The 18,381-nt window shown below is 48.8% G+C and overlaps 1 protein-coding gene across 1 annotated transcript in view; it reads right to left on the bottom strand.

Annotated features, from left to right (window-relative positions):
• ARHGAP20 (Rho GTPase activating protein 20) overlaps window positions 1-10,369 on the bottom strand; it is a 281,646-nt gene extending 271,277 nt beyond the window's left edge. The window contains exon 1 of the mRNA XM_069639712.1: window positions 10,020-10,369. Within this exon, the coding sequence (XP_069495813.1) occupies window positions 10,020-10,121 (102 nt within the window). The 5' untranslated portion in view covers window positions 10,122-10,369. The remainder of the gene's footprint in view (window positions 1-10,019) is intronic.
• Between the last annotated feature and the right edge of the window lie 8,012 nt (window positions 10,370-18,381).

Genomic DNA, 18,381 nt, shown 5'->3' with positions numbered 1-18,381 from the left:
TTTCGCAGTGTGACTTATTATATGTAAATTCAATGATATGACAATGGGGGATTTCCCTGGTTCTATGTTTAGAAAACATTATTCATTATAAAGATATAAAACCCAAAGCCGCCAACCCAAAGTAAACCCTTTTCCTTCTTGGCATGGTATTTATTCTTCCTATTGCTAACATATTGATTTTGTGTCAGGCACGTGTGGTATTTATGGAATGGCATTAAAAACTGCTCCAACTGAAACTACTTGTCAGATGGCACATCCAACAGTGCAAGACCAAAACTGTGCAGCACTTGCTTGCTGCAGCCTTTCCCAATCAGATTGAAAAGCACACTTAACGGTATGAACGCTATACCGGTATAAACAATGTGACGTTATTATTGGTCAATTAAGTGGTTCACGGTATCTTTAACGGTATACCGTAATACCATTACATTCTTAGAGTCAAGTAGGTCGAAGAGGGGTTTTGTGAAGAGGTTATAGAGGGTGGGGGCTGTACAAGATCCTTGGGGTGCAGCGCCGTTTATAGTGGTAGGATCAGCGTTAGCTGTGTCGGAGTAGACCTTCAAGGCTCTTCTTTCAAGGAAGGAAGTGATCCAGCATGCTGCTTGATTAGAGAAATGGGCTGCATGGGTGAGGTGGGTGGTGAGTGTTTGGTGATCTACCAGGTCAAAAGCAGCTGATAGATCGAGAAGGACGAGCAAGGCAGGTTTGCCTTTGTCCATGATCTGTGAGATTTTATTTTTTAGGTCTAATAAGGCGGATTCTGTTCCATGCCCAACACGGAAGCCAGATTGTCTTTTGCCTAGTATGGAGTTAGCTTCTATGTATGATTGGATCTGGATGTGAGCTGCTTTGTCCAGGATTTTTAGGAGGAACGGGACTGTCGTTATCGGTCTGTAGTTGTTGGGTTGCGCTGGGTCAAGTGTGGCCTTTTTTAGAAGTGGCCGCACCCAGGCTTCCTTGAGATTGTTTGGGACAGTTCCTGTTTGGAAAGATGTGTTAATGAAGGTAGTAATCAGGGGTGCTAGGTCATTGGCGCATTCCTTGATGATTTTGGGAGGGCAAATGTCTGCTTTGCAGAGGGATGGTTTGAGGTTTTTGATGAGATTAAGGACCTCAGGTTCAGTGACATCTCTGAAGAAGAATTGGGCGTGATTGAGATTACTACGCTTGTCTTGTGTAGGGCTTTGCAGTGGTTTTGGATTTTGTTCTGGAGGAGTTTTGTTTTTTTGAGCATGGCGGACAGAATGCTGGCACACCAGGCTTTGTCTTTAGTTATCTCGTCAGCGGTAGCCAGAGGAGTGACTCATTCATTAAAGATTGTGAATAGTTCTTTAGCTTGGGAGTTGGCCTTTGAGATCCTATCATTGAAGGAGTTGGATTTTGCTGCTAAAATGGCTTTTTTATATTGGAGGGCTATTTGTTTGAAGAGGTTCTTATTTAGATCACTCAGATCCATTTGCCAGTTTTCAAGCGACTGACTACTACGTTAAAAGCAATATCAACAGTCCAAGGCCTTGTAGAGGAGTATTGCATAGCGGAACAAGAAATTATTGTGTGCCGTCAGCTGTCAGATAAATTGAGTTGCGAAGACATGGCAAACCGTGTCAAGTGTATGGGACGAACTGGGAATCCCAGAAAGTTAGAATGAGTTGACAGATTAATGTTGCAGTCGGCTAGGCGTGACAGAAGGAACAAGAAGCGACTAAAGAAAAAACAGCTAATTACTGCGATAAGATCTTAGCAGGGTAAAAGCAGGATGACTCACAAAATAAAATATGTCAAGAGCAGGATGGCGATCACGGATTGCGAACAAGGCCTTGATCCTCGCCAACTCATGGCATGGGAGGTAACATGGGCCATTTGATTTAATTAAAATAAGGCGATGCACTTGTCTCTCTCGCTCTCTCACCTACATAAATGTGTCATCATGCAGCCAGTTCATGGATAGTGTGGCCACATTCTGACCGATGAGCACATGTTTCTTTTTTCATTGCAGGAGTAATTTAGGGCCTACTAATTAATTTCCAGTTATGCTGAGGTAGCACTTTTTAGGTGAAGGTCCATGCGTGGGATTTTAGATAATGAATGTCCAACCTGTAGTTGTACACACATAGGATTCCATATGTAGCTTAGTAGAGGGAGCCAATTACCAGGAGTAATAGGTTTTCATAACTGACATCACGATGACTCACTTGTACTATATAAACTCCTGTTTTCTGTTCAAACGTTGGAGACTGTTGGAGTGAGAGCTGGCCTTTTGATCTTGCTTTTTCCCCAGTCTATTGCAATAAACTGGCTACCTTGCATTTGGCATACCACAATCACACTGTGTTGTTTCTTTTTTGACAAATACCAGTTAGAGGGCTTTTTGGCTTTTGACCTCTGGTTTCATCACGTTACAACAAAAGGCAAAGGAGGTATATCTCTTAACTGTCCCTGTTTTACATTTACAATTGCATTGTATTTTGGTTTGTAGCAGTGTGAGGGCTGAGTGGGCTATTTTGCTCCGACTCATTCTTGTACACCCGCAGAGCAGAATCCAATTCGGCACACTGCATCCCTTCATTCAGGCTGAACTCTTGTGATAGGCAGATGAACCCACTGGGCTTTACCTCAGCAACCTAATGGCAGGTAAGTGTGGCTGGTGTGGGTACAGTGATAGATCACATCTCTCTGCCATTGCTGACACCTGAATTTACTCTCCACTTTTCAGTCTATACATTTCAAAGGTGTGTGCCAGGTGGACTGTGGGTACTAAGACATGGTTTCGGCCTTCACTGAGAACAACTTAAATGTCACCCCACGAGGCAATTATTAAGATTGGTCACTATTACCCAATTCCAATTCTGTATTTTTCCTCAAAGAAGGAGAGAGGTGGTGGGGGCTGAGCACCCACTGCCTTGGCCGCGTTTCTCCTGGACTTGCTTACACTCTTTCTTTAAGTTTCGGGAACACCATTTGACCATCCACAAATTACCGAAACACCCTTCTCCAGAAGAACCGGGTGGCCTTCCTGGTTTGAACCCCTTGCTAGGTCGAATTGCGAGTGCAAGAATCCACTGTTAGGTTGCACTTGCGCTTTACAAGTGCACTGTAAATGCATTGTGGCTTATATCAGAGCAAGTTACAGGACTCCTGCGGCAGTCAGTTAAATGAGCCCGCGGACAGTGGCACAAGAAATAGAACATGGCCCGTTTATGCTTGAAGGCAGAATATTGTCTGTGGTTGTATGTATGTGCACAGAATTGGCCAATAATATTCCAAGTGGATATTGAATTTAGAGCCTTAAGTGTATTCAGGTTATGTTAAAATAGCATGCATGAAATGGCGACTGGAACTAAAAATCCCACGGTACGCCCATTAACAGTTATATTCAAACCGAAGAGAAAATTCCAGCAGGCCAACTATCAGATCGTTCCTGCCGCCTGCGCAGTTGCATCTCTCATCCTCCCAACCTAGTAATGGGAGTCCCCACTAGCTGAAAGAGTCACCTAACTTGAACTATCCATTGAAATGTTCCTTGCCAGAAGAATATGGCAGTGGTATCCAAGATTTTTTAGGTTGAGCACTCACCCCGCCCCTTGCGAAAACATATTTCTGCCGGGCACATCAAAAATGCAGGAATTTATTTCTGTTAAAAGCAGTCACCGCCCTTCCATTTTTTAAATCACCTTGAGACCCTCGCTCTTCCCGCCCCGACATGTGCGTGTCCCTGGCTGGAGCAGCCTGCAAGTTGAAGGCCACAGGAGTGAAGTGAGGTGCTGCGGTGGACCCTTGTCAGTATTGGACTTGAAGTAGCATGTGATGCCGGCCATGATGCAACGAGTCCCACGCCCCCTCCCCCGAAGGGGAGATCCTGTAAACAGGCACAGCCTGTGTGAGCCGGGACGGGCTGAACTAGGAGACGAGATTGGCTTAAGGTAAAGCGACGGGGGGCATTGTTCTCGAGTTCAAGCGTCCTATGCTGACAGGAAGGGACAGCATGATGCGACTACTGAAGACATCATGGCCCCCGCCGGGGTCAGCGTGACACCACAATGTTAACGTGCCAGGGGGCGCTGCGTCACACCGCGCACCAGCCGCACCTCTGGAAAGGGATCAGCAGGCGTGAAACCTGACGATTCATCTTGTTGCCCACTCGACACCGTTCCCAAAGTGCAGCTGGGGGGGCGGGCGGAGTTGACTGTGTGGGCGAGGGGCGCCTGGGCCTGATATCAAGTTGTGAGACTCTCGGTGAAAACTGGACACTGGGCAGAAAAGCAGCTAGCATGTGTGATATTAAACCGGAAATGTATGGCGGGAAACCAAAAATGTCCCACCAGACTGTTCGGTGCAGTCCCGCGCTGCAGACGCCGTGCCTCGTGCAACCAAGCACACCTCCCCACGCTCTTCACGTGCAATTGGTGACAATAATAAGCACTGTGGCTGCGGGTCGCTCAGGCGGCATGTCACCACAGCGGAGGCCCGCGCACGGCAGCCACGCGCATACGCATGCACTGTGGCAGCGGCTCTGTTCCGCATCAGTGCGGTCTGTACTCCTATACACAGAAGCGGAGAGCCCACCCCACCGCTTCCCCATGGCTGCCCGCAGAGACTGATTTTGGAACAAGGGCATTGGCTCACGCACGAGCAGCTAAAATTCACCGTGGAGACCGAGGAGCATGGGGAGCGCACACGGGGAGGAATGGGGGGGGGGGCGTTTCTCTCAAAGGCTCGGGTGCACGCCCTCCCAGCCGAAAGCGCCCGATCCACGAACACATCTCATAGTGCGTGCACGCCCGCGGGCGTGTCCTTTCCGCTGATAACGAAATGACGTAGCCAGCTTGTGCAGGTTGCAGGGTGTCGCCCTGTGTCGTTATCTCTCCGCTTCCATTATCTCTAGCTCGATAATGAACGTCATCGGCGCGGGTGTCAGGAATGCTCTTGTGCCCACTGCCCGAGCGTTGCCTGGCACTGCGTGAAATGGCCGCATTCGCCGCCAACACCGGCTGCCCTTTCTTTGCCCGTCTGACTGGAACCAACCAGGGTTAATGGCAGCTCCCGCCATAGGGTCTTTGCCTGCAGGTATGCAGTCTCCAAGGTACCTGTGCTACCCACTGTATGCACCGCGTACTAGCAAATATACATAGCACGACTCATAAGAATATCACACACACACACATACAATCTACTCAAGACAGCACAACACGTGCACAACGCATAACAGCCAATGAACGCACACAATACACAAGAAATCGGCAGTAGGGACAATGCACGAAAACCACATAATACAAAACAGCTAGTTATGCACGTTGCACATGCAGGAGGGCTCGGGCACTCACACCGTGATCAGAACGCACTGAACCAATGCACACGTTCTGCCCAGAACACCCACCCTTCCCCGGTCGCCTCCCACTGGAAGTATTTCAGATGAAATGGCCGGTCACGAGCCGCCTTTCCTGACAGTTTGTCGATTTAGAAATCTCTCCCGCACCTGAGATTCACCCGCAAAGTCGCAGCCCAATTCCATGCAGCCACGAAGGACTTTAGTGCGAGGCAAGGAGCATTGCCAATGGACAGCACATATCATTCGCAAAGAAAGGCAAATAACCAAGACAGAGGGTGCCGTGCACCCCACGCAGGGCGCCCTAGAGCCGCAGGCAGAGCCGTTCCCCGCCGGCATGTGGTGCGCGCGAGGCGACGCACAGTATGCCCCACTTCACCCTCACACTGCCAGTGAAACCGGCACACCCGACTCAAACATGGCAGCAATTCCACCAATATATCACACACGATGAAGCTCCAGGCCCACGATCTACATATGCGCGAGCGATGCCGCAGCCCAGCCTGCCAAGGAATGACGTCACCAGCTTTAAGACAATGATGGCTGGCGTCTCGCGCACCCAATACTACAGTGACGCGGGGCACTTCAGACATGCTAAGGTGGTGAGGTGTCACAGCCGGCTTCTAACCCCGTGTATTGCCTACATTTTACCTTGAGATGGACCCCACGTGGAGCCTCTAGTCTAAGGATTGGAACTGGTGTGTATTTTTGCTAACGACCAATCAGGTATCTACGCGCCGGAGACTAAACGAAACAGAGGGCAGCGGCATTTTGATACATGTAGGAGGGGAGGATCCGGCGAAAAACAAAATTCACTGAAGAAAAAAAAAGTATTTTATTTTCTTCTAAATGAAAACAGGGAAATGACACTAAAAACCCACTGTGCCAACACGTGAGAGGAGAGGCCAGGCCCTTTTCTGCGTCTCTAACGAGGCACTGCAGCTAAACGCTGGTCTGTTGAATTGCAGTCCTGGGGTTTTGCTGCTGTAGGCACAGTGTCTTATTTCTCAGAGCACCCTGCCGGCCTGGTTGGCAGGCGATGGGCATCTTTACATGGCCTGCTCATCCTTTCTCCACTTTCATTTCATAGGAAATCCTAGTGCATGCAGTTAGGCCCAGCATAGCAGTGCATATACTTGCCAACATATTCTAAAGCAAGGATTCAGAGCTTCCGCGGTTGCGACGGGCAGGTTCTCGGCAGGTTCTCCTACTGGGCCTGAGCCACAGTACACTAAGAATCCCCGCTATGGAGACAGTGGGGTGCACGCCAACAAAAAGGCTCAAGGAGTATGTGTAAACAGCACAAACATGTAGGCTGCAGGCCCCACTCTCCCATCAAAGGAAAGTATAGAAAGGATGAGAAGGCCACGTTAAGGGGCCCCATCTCCTGCAAAGTAGGGGCTCTGCGAAGCGAGAGCGTGGGCCTACTACAAACACTCAGATCTCAGACACAGCACTACAAACCAATGCAGAGTGTAACAGACTGTGCCTGCTGCAACAAACCTGGGTGTATACATAACACCAGACATTAATGTAGAGTAACAGACCGGAGCTTGGGCACACTGCAACAATCTATAGCCCAGGCATAGCACCCACAACCTATAGTGTGGGCATCACAAGCAGGAAGGGCAGTCCTAACAGCAACAACCTGGCTCCCAAAAACGCCACCACACATTAATGCACAGTGTAACTAGCAGAAGTCAATGCCAACTGCAAAAACCCAGGGTTGAGGTCTAGAAACCCCACACTAGTCGGTACCCAATGAAATGATTACACCAAGCAAGAAACCACACCACCTGCAAGAACAAAGGTTTAATGTTAGGTGCCGCGTACAAGGCGCAAAGTTCTCCATTTGTGCGGCCACTTAGTGACACAAGCTTTCTTAGTGGGCGAGCAAGTGACCTTGGAGGGGAGTGGCCCACAGGGATAATCAGCCAGTGGCGATCGGCACGGATGCAATGGTGAATTCCAGTATCACCGGGCGAAGCACCAGAGGTAAAGCAACACTTGCCTCCCTCTGCCATTCCGACCACGGTGTGCAACTGACATTTCAGCCTCTCAGATTGCATGAAACTTTGGCCAGCCTGTAAGGCTAAGAATTAATTCAGTGCGATAGGCCCTAAAATATCAGCCAATTAGAAGGCTACACTATTCCCTTCGATTGACTGAAACGGTGTGCCCGCTCATCGGGGTAGGTGAAAAAGGCTGGTCTCCCCAAAAAATAGGGCAAACTTTTCAAGTGCCTGGCACTGACTGCAGAATGTTCTTCCCCTAGCGAGGAGTAGGGGCGCAGCTTCCCTGACACACTATATTGTTGGGGGTGTGGATGGAAGGGAGGGGTTAGTATGGTTGCTGGCTCAGGCTCTGCGATGCCTTCCACTACACCCAGTGGTCTTCAAACTTTGGGGCTGGTGTCCATAGGGGGGGCCGTGAGATATGTTGGGGGTGGAGGGGGGGAATCTTACAAAAAGGAAGACGGTGACCGTTTCTAATGTAAATGGGGGGTCCAAACATGATTTTATCCTCAATGGAGGACTCTGCATAAAAACCTATATACAATGAACCACTGCGGTGCAACCTAGGGTCAGCATTGCTGGGACTTGGCTTCCCAGAGTTGTCGGGGACAGCAAGATTCCACTTGACTGGAAGATGGAAGTGGCCGTGCCGTCCCAGGAATATTGGTCCTTGGAAAGCCTCAGGTGCCGAGTCGAGCATCACCTGATGCTTCTGGACCGGCACGTTTGGAGACCACCTCCGTCATGTCACTGCCTACCAGACACGCAGCCCTACTTAGACAATCCTACTCCCTGAGCCACAATCCCATCTTATCTTCCCAATGTGTTAGGGCATAGCCATTTCATATTCCTGCTGCTCCCCACCCACACCTTTGCCTTGTTTTTCTTTCCTCTTCCTCTGCCACATTAGGGTTTGGATTCTCTGTGGGGAGGTGGGTTCGGGGGGGTACAACACATTTTCTCAGGCTAGCATGCCCGCACCTATGCGAAACCTGAAGACTAGCACAGGCCACACATAGAATTTTAGACATTGGCCTGCGTCGCATCTAGATGGGATTGATTGAAGGATAGCAATCCCGTGCCTAGATGAAACTTGAATGTTGGCGTGTGCCACACTTGGAATTGTGAACACCAGTCTGCGTAGCATCCAGATAGGGTTGCGAATGATAGCATGCCCACACCTGGACAGATCTCTAGACGCTAGTTTGCGCCACATCGGGATGGGACTGTGAATGTTGGCTTGCCCACACCCGGATAGAGTTCTGAACATTGGCCCGCGCCGCATCCAGATAGAGTTGTGGGGGTCAACTAGCGCCACACTGGGACAGAACTACAAATGCTAGCATGCCAAAGGTCAGGTAACCCACTAACCAATATAAGCTCAAACTCTGCATACTTATCTCACTCAAAAAACTCACACAACCATTTCTCGCACAACAAGCCGCACGCACTTCACAACACAAGCCGGACCAACAGCACACGCGGCCTGTCACCGATCCAATACCCGCACCAAAGCTCAGCATCTGGTGTATACCGAGTTGAAGCTGCCAACAGAACACCTCTCCTCTCACTATCCTACTCCCTCTTCACCTACTAACCCACCCCACCCCATCATTTACAGATATGCCAGAGCACCTGGGGACCAATTCCGTTGGTGACGGAGCGCGGTACGAATACCTTTAACATTTAGGTATCAGTGCTGGAAGACAACTATGGCAGAGATCTATGCAGTATAACACGTTCATGGCATAACACCCGATTTCAGTATTGCAACGAGTTCATCTTTCATGGTCATATGGTTTTTCAATCGTCCATGATACTAGAATGTGCTCTTGTGTTAGGAGGTGTATGTTTCCCCCCTCTTGCAGCCCTGGTTCCCCAACACCCTACCGTGGTTGGTGGTTATCATGGGTCGTTGGATGAGACCTCAAATCAATCAAGAGACTGAACTCACTAAAAGGCAGCAATATAAACAAAGAGACAATGCCCAATTCAAGGACCGAACAAGAGACTACACAGCCCCGGGCTCAGACTAAAATTACCCAGTCGCCACTGCGAGGGGCCAACATACACGATATTGTGTCCATTGATTGTACAACCGCAAACAATGCAAAAGCAGTCACTCAGACGGGGCCAGCCAGATTGACAATTCGCTGCGAGATGCCAAGGCACAGATTGCGCCCACTGCAACGACGAGAGGCGGCGGTCACGACAAGAGCGCCCCCGAGCGAGCGCATGCATTCCGGTGGGATTCCGCCAGGGATCCCCATTCCCCCATCTCCCGGGTGACAATTCCCATTTGGCGCGGTCTTGCCGCGGGTGCGGTGTGTTTTATGTATAGCTGTGTTATGCCCTCGCAGCGTGTGACGTGCACTGGTGCCCTCGGAGCGGCTGTAAAGCAGGAGACTGGTGGCTGCAAGGGCAATACCATGCAATACACTGCACCCTTCCAAAGCAATGGATTGCATTTGCTGCCGGGGCAACGCAAACACGAGATTGTACTCAATTCAATTGAGACATATAGCAGGAGCCTGCGAGGCAGAAGGCAGCCTCGCAGTGCGAGGGATCACCCCACACCCCCTAGCGGACTCGCAGGTGGGGTCCGTTTGCCGCAGCTCCGGGCATGGGGGTAGCTGGCTCCCCGCCCCCTCCCTCACCTACAGTTGCGCATCGCACCTTACCCTCTTGCTTTCCGGCAGCCCCTGCACGTTGCAGTCCCCGTTGAGGGAGGCGGAGCGCGCCTGCTGCCCCATGCTGTCCTGCTGCGGAGACATCGCGTCCATGAAGAGAGGGTTCCCAAAATACCGAGTCCGGGAGTCACTGCAGAGACATGTCCAAGGGGTGCAGCCGCGGGAGAGAGCGCGACCCTGGGTGAAGCGCAGGAGAGGGGGAGAGCTTCATGCAGGAAGCGAGAGAGAGAGAGCTCCACACCGGCACAGACACACTGCAGCAATCCGAGACTGCAGCAAGCACACAACCAGCCCAGCCAATACTGCCGCTAATCTCAGCTCTGCCTGTGCTAGCTGCGTGAGGGGGAGGGCCCCGACCTGCAGGGGCGGGCCTGAGCCTCCAGGAGGCGGGGCCTGGACCTGTAGGGGGCGGGGCGCATAGACAGGGACCAGGAGGCGCTTCAAAAGCCCAAGCCCAAGAGGGCACGAGGAGAGGCCCCCACCACCGCTGCCGGGACTGGAGAGAGGTGTCCACCGACTGCAGGGGGACAAGGAGCGGCGTGAAAGTGCAGGAGGCGCGGGTGACGGGGAACACCACCTGCCAGTGAGCTGGAACAGGAAACTGCAGGAGGCAAAAGGAGACACAATCCAGGGTAGAGAGATGAGCGCCACATCCCAGGAGGAAACAGCAGCACGCACACTGCGGGCGGGCGACACATCGAAGAAAGCTACACAGACACACAATAAGGGGGAGACCTGTTCGATTAATATGGAGGTAAAGTGAAGTCGCAGCAGGGCAGGCGCCTGCACCCTGTCATGCAGCATTAACACACAGCCCTGAAGGGGAGGCACAGCAACGCTGCATATTCATCTCGCAGACCTGAAGGCAACGAGCGGCCGCACCTGCACAGCACACCCGAAGGAGGAGAGACACACGCAGGCCTTCAGCACGAATCTGCGGGCCCGCAGGTGGAGTGACAGAAAGGGCATTTTACCACAAATGTCACCCACCCAAGTCTCTTTTCTGCACTGGTGTGATTTCTGATGGCTTCACGTTGGCTCCTGTGAGCTGCGCTCCTGTACCTGTTGTCTGCCAACGCAAAGTCTCCGTGGACTGTTGACCTACAAGCAGTGGCTTCTGAAGTCCTCTTGCTTATTTCCTAACCTAGAACATTCTTTCTGGGGGACACAGTTAGATGTGCCATGTACAAGGCTACGGTGGAACGTTAAATTGGGATACCACGCTCAACATAGGGAGCCCCCCACCCCCCATTAAAAGAGACAACAACACACCGTTTTTTGGGACTCAACACATCCTATCTAGGAGGCACGAAGACCCCTCCCCCTGTGCCAACAATGAGCCAAGAAGCAGGCAGGGGTATAGGCAGAATATATATTCATTATTTATGTTCAATGAATCTTTAATGATGAGACACACCACCTTCTCTGGGGCACACAACCAAACTTCAACAATAAACAGGGAAATAATACTTCATAAAGTTTAGAGTGAAAACATAGCATAGTTTTAACATGAGACCATGTTACACATTGTGCAGGCCATACTTTGCTTAATTTCCTGCACACTTTAAAATGCTTGCTGTTTTGGAAACACAAATTTGGACAAATGCATGTGGCAAGTAGCACCCTGTTTCCCATTCACCCAAAAATAATTTAAAATCATTCCGCAATCAGGGTCACTTACTCTCAGGAGAGAGTGTCTATTGTTCAATGGAAATTACACTAGTTTAACTTTGCAAAACGCCTTTCCCCCGGCACCAAAGACCCAGGAATCAGGGATATGCAGCACCCCTCAGTTTATAGGCCAGGTCTAGGGTGTGGGGACAGTTTAGGAATTTCGTATGGGGCCAAGAGCACCCCTTTTGGGCTTACTGCACAAAACCCAGACTCGCTTAAAGTGGAAAAGGTCGCTTTAATGTGATAGGCCAAAGCTCACAATAATCACTAAACTGGCCCCTGACCTTACAGACTAAAATTAATTGCTTCAACAATTTGCCAAAACTTTAAATAAATAAATAACTCTTTATGCCCCCAACAAATAAATAAATAACCTCAACTTCCTCCCTACCTATCCCCAGGTCCTAAACATCTTCTCCAGCCTTCATTCCCGCTTTCTCACAACATCTCCCCGGGGCCATGCCCCTCCATCTTCAAGACCTGATCCCCTCTCCGTACCCCGGGGTAGCCCATTCGTGCAAACAGCACCACCCCCATCCTTACCCACGCTATTGCCCCATTGTGCTTGCCTCCCCTCTCATCCAAAGGGGCCATGCCCCCCTCCAACCCTTGGACTCAAGCCCCTTCAACTCCCCTCTACACCAAACTCCCCCTTCCTCAGACCCGCAGCCAGGGCTACCTGTCACATCAGCAACAAGAACCTTTGAACATAACCCACAACTAACGCCCCGACCTGTCACACGAAAACTACCAGCATACCTCAAGGACCTGTATCCTTAACCCAAATACGCAGAAACAACCTGATGGATGGGGGGAAAAAGAAAAAACTACCCGCTCACAAATCAACTACCCCATTTCTCTAACCCCAATGGACCTCACAAAAAATGGGGGGGGGGGGCGTGGACAAAAGCTTGCCCTCAACGGTCGCCTGCTCCTGAACCTTCCCTGCCCCCTTAAATACCCCCCCAGCGATGCGCTATGCGCAGGCCAGCACACTGGCCTGTGCAGTGCCCAAAACCACCCTGGGGGAACGCTTTGCGTTCCCCCCGGCACCCTCATTTGGGCTTACTGCACAAAAACCCAGACTCTCTTAAAGTGGAAAATGTCGCTTTAATGTGACAGGCCAAAGCTCACAATAAACGCTAACCTGGCCCCTGGCCTTACAGACTAAAATTAATTGCTTCAATAATTTGCCAAAACATTAAATAAATAAATAACTCTTTATGCCCCCAACAAATAAATAAATAACTCCAACTTCCTCCCTACCTATCCCCATGTCCTTACCATCTTCTCAAGCCTTCGTTCCCGCTTTCTCCCATCATCTCCCCGGGGCCATGCCCCTCCATCTTCATGACCTGACCCCCTCTCCGCACCCTGGGGTAGCCCATTTGTGCAAACAACACCACCCCATCATTACCCGCGCTATTCCCCCATTATGCTTGCCTCCCCCCTCATCCAAAGGTGCCATGCCCCCCAGCACCAGAAAAAAACCCTCCGCTGAGGTGTTCTTTTCTGCCCCACCACCCAATTTCCTACTACTTCCAACTCTTTACCATGTCCCCTACCTGCAACGTCAGATCCAAAAGATAGTAGCTATTTCCATAAACCGACAAATGAACCCCATCCTCCCTGAAAACCTCAACATTTTCATACACAATCACTTTGTGCTCCAGGACTTGCACTGCTGCTAAGCCACAAAACTTTATCATCTCTCTGTTTATTTTCTTTCTTGTCCGCTCCACCGCACCCTCGCTTACTGTGCCCCTCCACACTCTCCATGGTAGCAACCTGGTCCGTATCAAATGTACCTTTGGCCATATTTCTTTAAGCCATACCAGGCCCCTTTTCATTTTTCGCAACAGAGCTACTCCCATATCCCGAACCAGATCTTTCTCACCGGCGTGAATGATCAACCCATTCGGAAACCCAAAAAGCTCTTTCATCCCCACCAGCATGGGCAACAGTTGATCCCAGAGCAACCCTTAAACTCAGACCCCCTCACAATCGCCACTTTGTAACTGCAGCCCAATTGCGTGCCAAAAATCCTCTTCTCCGCCACTCTACCCGCCCACTTCACAATAGAATGCCCGACAATCCAGATTTGCATTATCTGCCCGGCCTCCTCGCCGTCTCTGAAAAAGAAAATAACATCGTCACTCTGTCAGTCTAGAAATACGGATACCTCTACTTTGAGACCGCAAACGCATTTTGGTGGCCGTGGACCAACCGTCTCATGCACGATACGACAGAATATAGGTTTTCGAGTTTGCCAATGAACGGCCATTTTGATGTAACAAGAACCGCCATTTTGTTTTCTAACCATTGCTCATTGCTTTCTGTTCCTATTGCTTCGCAGTATATTTTTCGCTTACACTGCTCAACTGTGTAACATTGTTATCTGTATGTGAAAAGGCCAAGGCCGCAGGGCCGTGAGGATAACAAGAGTTCGCTGAAACACAAACGTAGGCAGCGCCAGGAAGAATGCCCGGCTCCCTCCCAAATGTAGCCTTGAAGCAGAGCTGCAGGGCATTTAATCATTTCACAGCTGGCAGCCAGTCTCGTTATATGGTAGAATATGTTAGAATAATACCGCTAAAGGCTTGAATTATGCTGATCTAACGGCCCCTATTTGCTGAGCCAGCTAGAGCATGTCGGCTCCCAGGACGCGAATAGCACCTGATAGATAGCAAGGTCCGGAATGCAACTCCCCCCCCATATGTAGTTCGCTTCCAAGAAGAGAAGCGCCGTGTTCTATTCAATAACCGAAAGATGCCTTCGCACTCACAAATTGCAAATTGTTACTAGAATAGATGCTTGAAGGTGTCATAGTGGTCGGAGATGTCCATCATCACACCAAGTTCAAAGAAACCCAATAAAGGGGGGGTGTTAAACATGTCATAGCTGATTGTTTGATATGCATTTTGTATAAATGTAACTGATGTACGTAATTCACTCTCTTGCGTCCCTTGAAGTCTAGAGATACACGTCGCGGGGCGTGAGACCGGGTTGGCCAACTAAGACTTTTGCTTTGCAATAAAACCCTAGCTTTGGGAATACAACCTCGTGTCTGGCGTCTCTATCATGTGTGGTGACCCGCCTTGTTCCCATAGACATCAGGGTCCCCTAGGGGCCCCTTTCAAGATGGTGCCCGAATAGGGACCCTCCCCACTTGTTCCTTCGCGTAACGTTGTAATTGAGAAAGTGTAAGCGACTTCAATTCAACACTAGAGTTAAGTCAATGCCTAGTCTGTGATGCTGAGAGAAACCCTTATTGATGTATGTTTATGTCCAGTTCGTTTACTCTGGATGACAACCCTTATATAACACCCCTCTCTTAGAATCCCCCTGACCCCGCTGAGCCAAGAAGTAGGTTTGTTTTGCAAATTTAAAAGGTTTATTTGAAAATTAAACAATATATATCTATCACACTTTTATAGTAAATTAATATTTGATAGCACACTTGTGAAGATGATAGTGGTCAACAATGGATAATGATACAGTGGTACACTCTTTTGATGGCTTAGAAGTGATATAGAGAGGATAAAGTAGCTGAGAATGCTTTTATGGCTTCAAGGACAATGCAATGATGAATGAAAATACAGTACAGAAAATAAACCTGATATGACTTCAACAAAAGACAATGTAATCACTTTTCTTTGACAATTCACCCCCCCGCCCCCTTTATGCAAGGTAAAGAGATGGAGGGAAAGCACACAGTTCACAGGAATGCAATCAAATATAATTCAGTTCCCCCCTAGCAAGCTTAGAGGAAAACAGGTATGAGTTTTAAACACAGGCAATATACTTTGATGTGGTATGCAAAGAAGTGAAAAATATGCTAAAATGATTTTAATTCCCTCTAGAGATTCAGGGTGGGTGACAGCGACTTTGTATTAGTTCAGGATCACTTTAGCAATGCTCTATGAATGACTGTCAGGTTGCAAACGAATTTCAGCAAAGGAAAGCAAGGACAAATCTTTTTACACGTGGCTGAAATTAAGCAAAATGTCAAATCGCGGCAAATTTAGTCGCGTGCGTCGAGCGCAATTACGGAGGGAGTATGAGGAGTAGTCGGTTTAGAGCTTGTTGGAAAGCTTAGAATCTCAGCTTCAAAATAAAAGTTAAATCTCGCTTCTATCACAAACGGTTCCGGAGATACGGCCGATTTAGTAAAGGTAGTTTTTTGGATTTGAAATTTTAAAGCTCAGAATGACAGATGACAGTTTTTAGGTTTAAAGATGACAGAATGACACGATTCTAGGAGGCAGTTCTAATAGGCTAAAATAGTTTGGATTAGATTATTTTAAACTAAGAGATTGGTTTTGGTACAGTGCTGGCGGTACTCACACTATATTTTGGACAGGAATGCGACTTCTCCACGGATCGGGTCAGGATTGGACTGCGGTTCCCTCGCCACGGATGGTCTCGGCCTGGTTCTGCTCACTGGATAATTCTACCTTCTGGGTCAGCTCTGCTAGTGGCACTGCACAGTGGTCTGGATCTCTGGTTCTGACAAAAGTTCTCGGCACTGCGCGGCGGTCTGGTCTCTGGTTCTGACAAAAGTTCTTGGCAAAAATTCAAACAGCTCGCCCGGCTGTTGAATAGTTTGCAAATGATTTGGAGGCCTGCTGAAAAAGGATTCAGCTTGTGGATTCAGGCCTCTCTGCTACAAATTCTGGAGTTAATTTCTGGTCTCTGGAGATTGATGGATTTGAAGTCTGGATCTCTGGATGTGAAGTCTGAAGTCAAAATGCTCTGCAGAAAGTGAAAAAGAAAAGACCTATCTGGCTTCCAGTGGCTCTTTTTATGTGTTTAGAAAGTGGGTGGGTCGGTTAATTCTGCATGCCCAACCCTCTCAATTTATCATTGGCCAGTTCCTCCTCTCTTCCTTGATTGGGGGAAATGGGTTGGGAGTCAGAGTGATGAGGTAGGTTTATGGTCAGAGGATCCTCCCCTTGTCAAATTGCACACAAATCTATTTCTGATCAAATACATATTTATCTATGTACCATTTTTCTAATATTATACGTCCAGTTAACATATTTTCTGGAGCACCAAACCATCGGACCCCCGTATTTGTAAGATGTCGTGTCCACTTATGACAGAATTCTGCCCTTTTCATCCAGATCACGACCTCTAAACCTTTCCAGATTTTACACAAATGTGCACCAGGGATATGGGTTTCAGATGATAAAGTGTCAGATTTTTAACATGCATACATTTGGAGTAACAACCTTTTTTTTCGCTACTATCCCCAAGATTATACCACAGGGTCCTAACACCTCTTAAAATGTGCACAGGAAAATCACACGAATGATGATGTTATTTATATAATTTTTACAAGTCCGCACTATGAATTATCCATCTTTTTAAAATTATGCTCTGGCCCCAAAGGGGTGTGGTTTTCCAAAGCACATGGTGGAATTTCTGGTTTATCCACTTCCCCCAAGCTCAGCTTGCTCACAGATGCATTGCCCCTCCCGCTTCTCCTTCCAAGAGGAAGCCATTTTACGACCCCCCTAATATAACATTTGCCTGAGCCAGGGACAGTGCTTTGTTTAGTTTCCTGCAGTCCCCAGGTGCCACTCCCCTAATTCAATCAGAGAGGTGTCATCTCCTTTTGGCAGGGGCAGCAGGATGCAGCCAGACCTGGGAACACAGCTGCTGATCAACTTCAACTCCTGTCGGGGGTAGTTGTCAGGCAGAATCCAGTCTCATTAAGCCAGGCTTCAGCTAAATGTCACTTTTGTTTCAGTTTTCTACATCCAAATCAAACTTACAATTTTTACACATGCAGCTAGAATGCTGATTCCAAGTTCAAAACTTTGACATTTAACAGTTGCAAACTATGTGACACTCAACAGTAGGTCACTCATTTATTTTAAACATTTGGATTTTAGTTGCTTTAAGTCCCATTTAACTTAAGCTGCTGACAGCCACAGCTCAGCCAGTTTCCTTATGAACCTTATTTTAGGCTCTTCCTCTTTCCAGATTTTGTATGCACACAAGGCTTCATTCTGCCAGATGTCTGCTGGTGTTCAGTGAGATTTTTGAATATCTTGCAATGTTTGAAATGGGCATTTTGAGCTTGCATTCAGAGAAACAAAGGGTGGTTTTAAAGTGATTTTGAGCTAACAGGCACTGTTGTTTTTCCTTTGGCACCACATTTCACTCATGGCGCTTCTGACCCAACACACTTGCACTGGTGGGTGGCAGGTCAGGCGACTATTTTGGTGTGCGCACAACTGCGCGGTTCTCCTGGATTCTGGCGCAAATGTGGGCAGCGACAGCTCATCCCCACATCTACCCCGTCTAATAATTCAACATGGGTCAAAACCCTTGACAAAAAGCCAGAGAACGGCGAGGACGGGACGATCGAGCCAGGATCAAGAGGTGTTCGGGGCGCCCTGTAAAAGTGATGAGAGACTCCTTTGCAGATCTGCACACATCTGATCCCTGATCGACGTGCCTGGCTAGAGAACAAGGAGGCGAGGGTCCCGAAACGAGGCGGAAGCCAAGAAACGCAGACACGACGTCCTTTGGTGCGTCAGTATACAGACGACTTGATTTATCAGGTGAGTCATTCCCCGATTCAAAGCATCCTGATATTGGTTGAGAGTTGGCTTTGCAAAATCAAACGCCCTAGGTAAGGTTGATTAACCAGGGGGAAGGTTGAAAC

This window comes from Ambystoma mexicanum, chromosome 7q (assembly GCF_040938575.1).
Source record: "Ambystoma mexicanum isolate Mex_15411 chromosome 7q, UKY_AmexF1_1, whole genome shotgun sequence".
NCBI classification, from domain to species: domain Eukaryota; kingdom Metazoa; phylum Chordata; class Amphibia; order Caudata; family Ambystomatidae; genus Ambystoma; species Ambystoma mexicanum.
The sequence above is the reverse complement of the archived record's forward strand: the minus strand, read 5'-3'. Positions and strand labels throughout refer to the sequence as shown.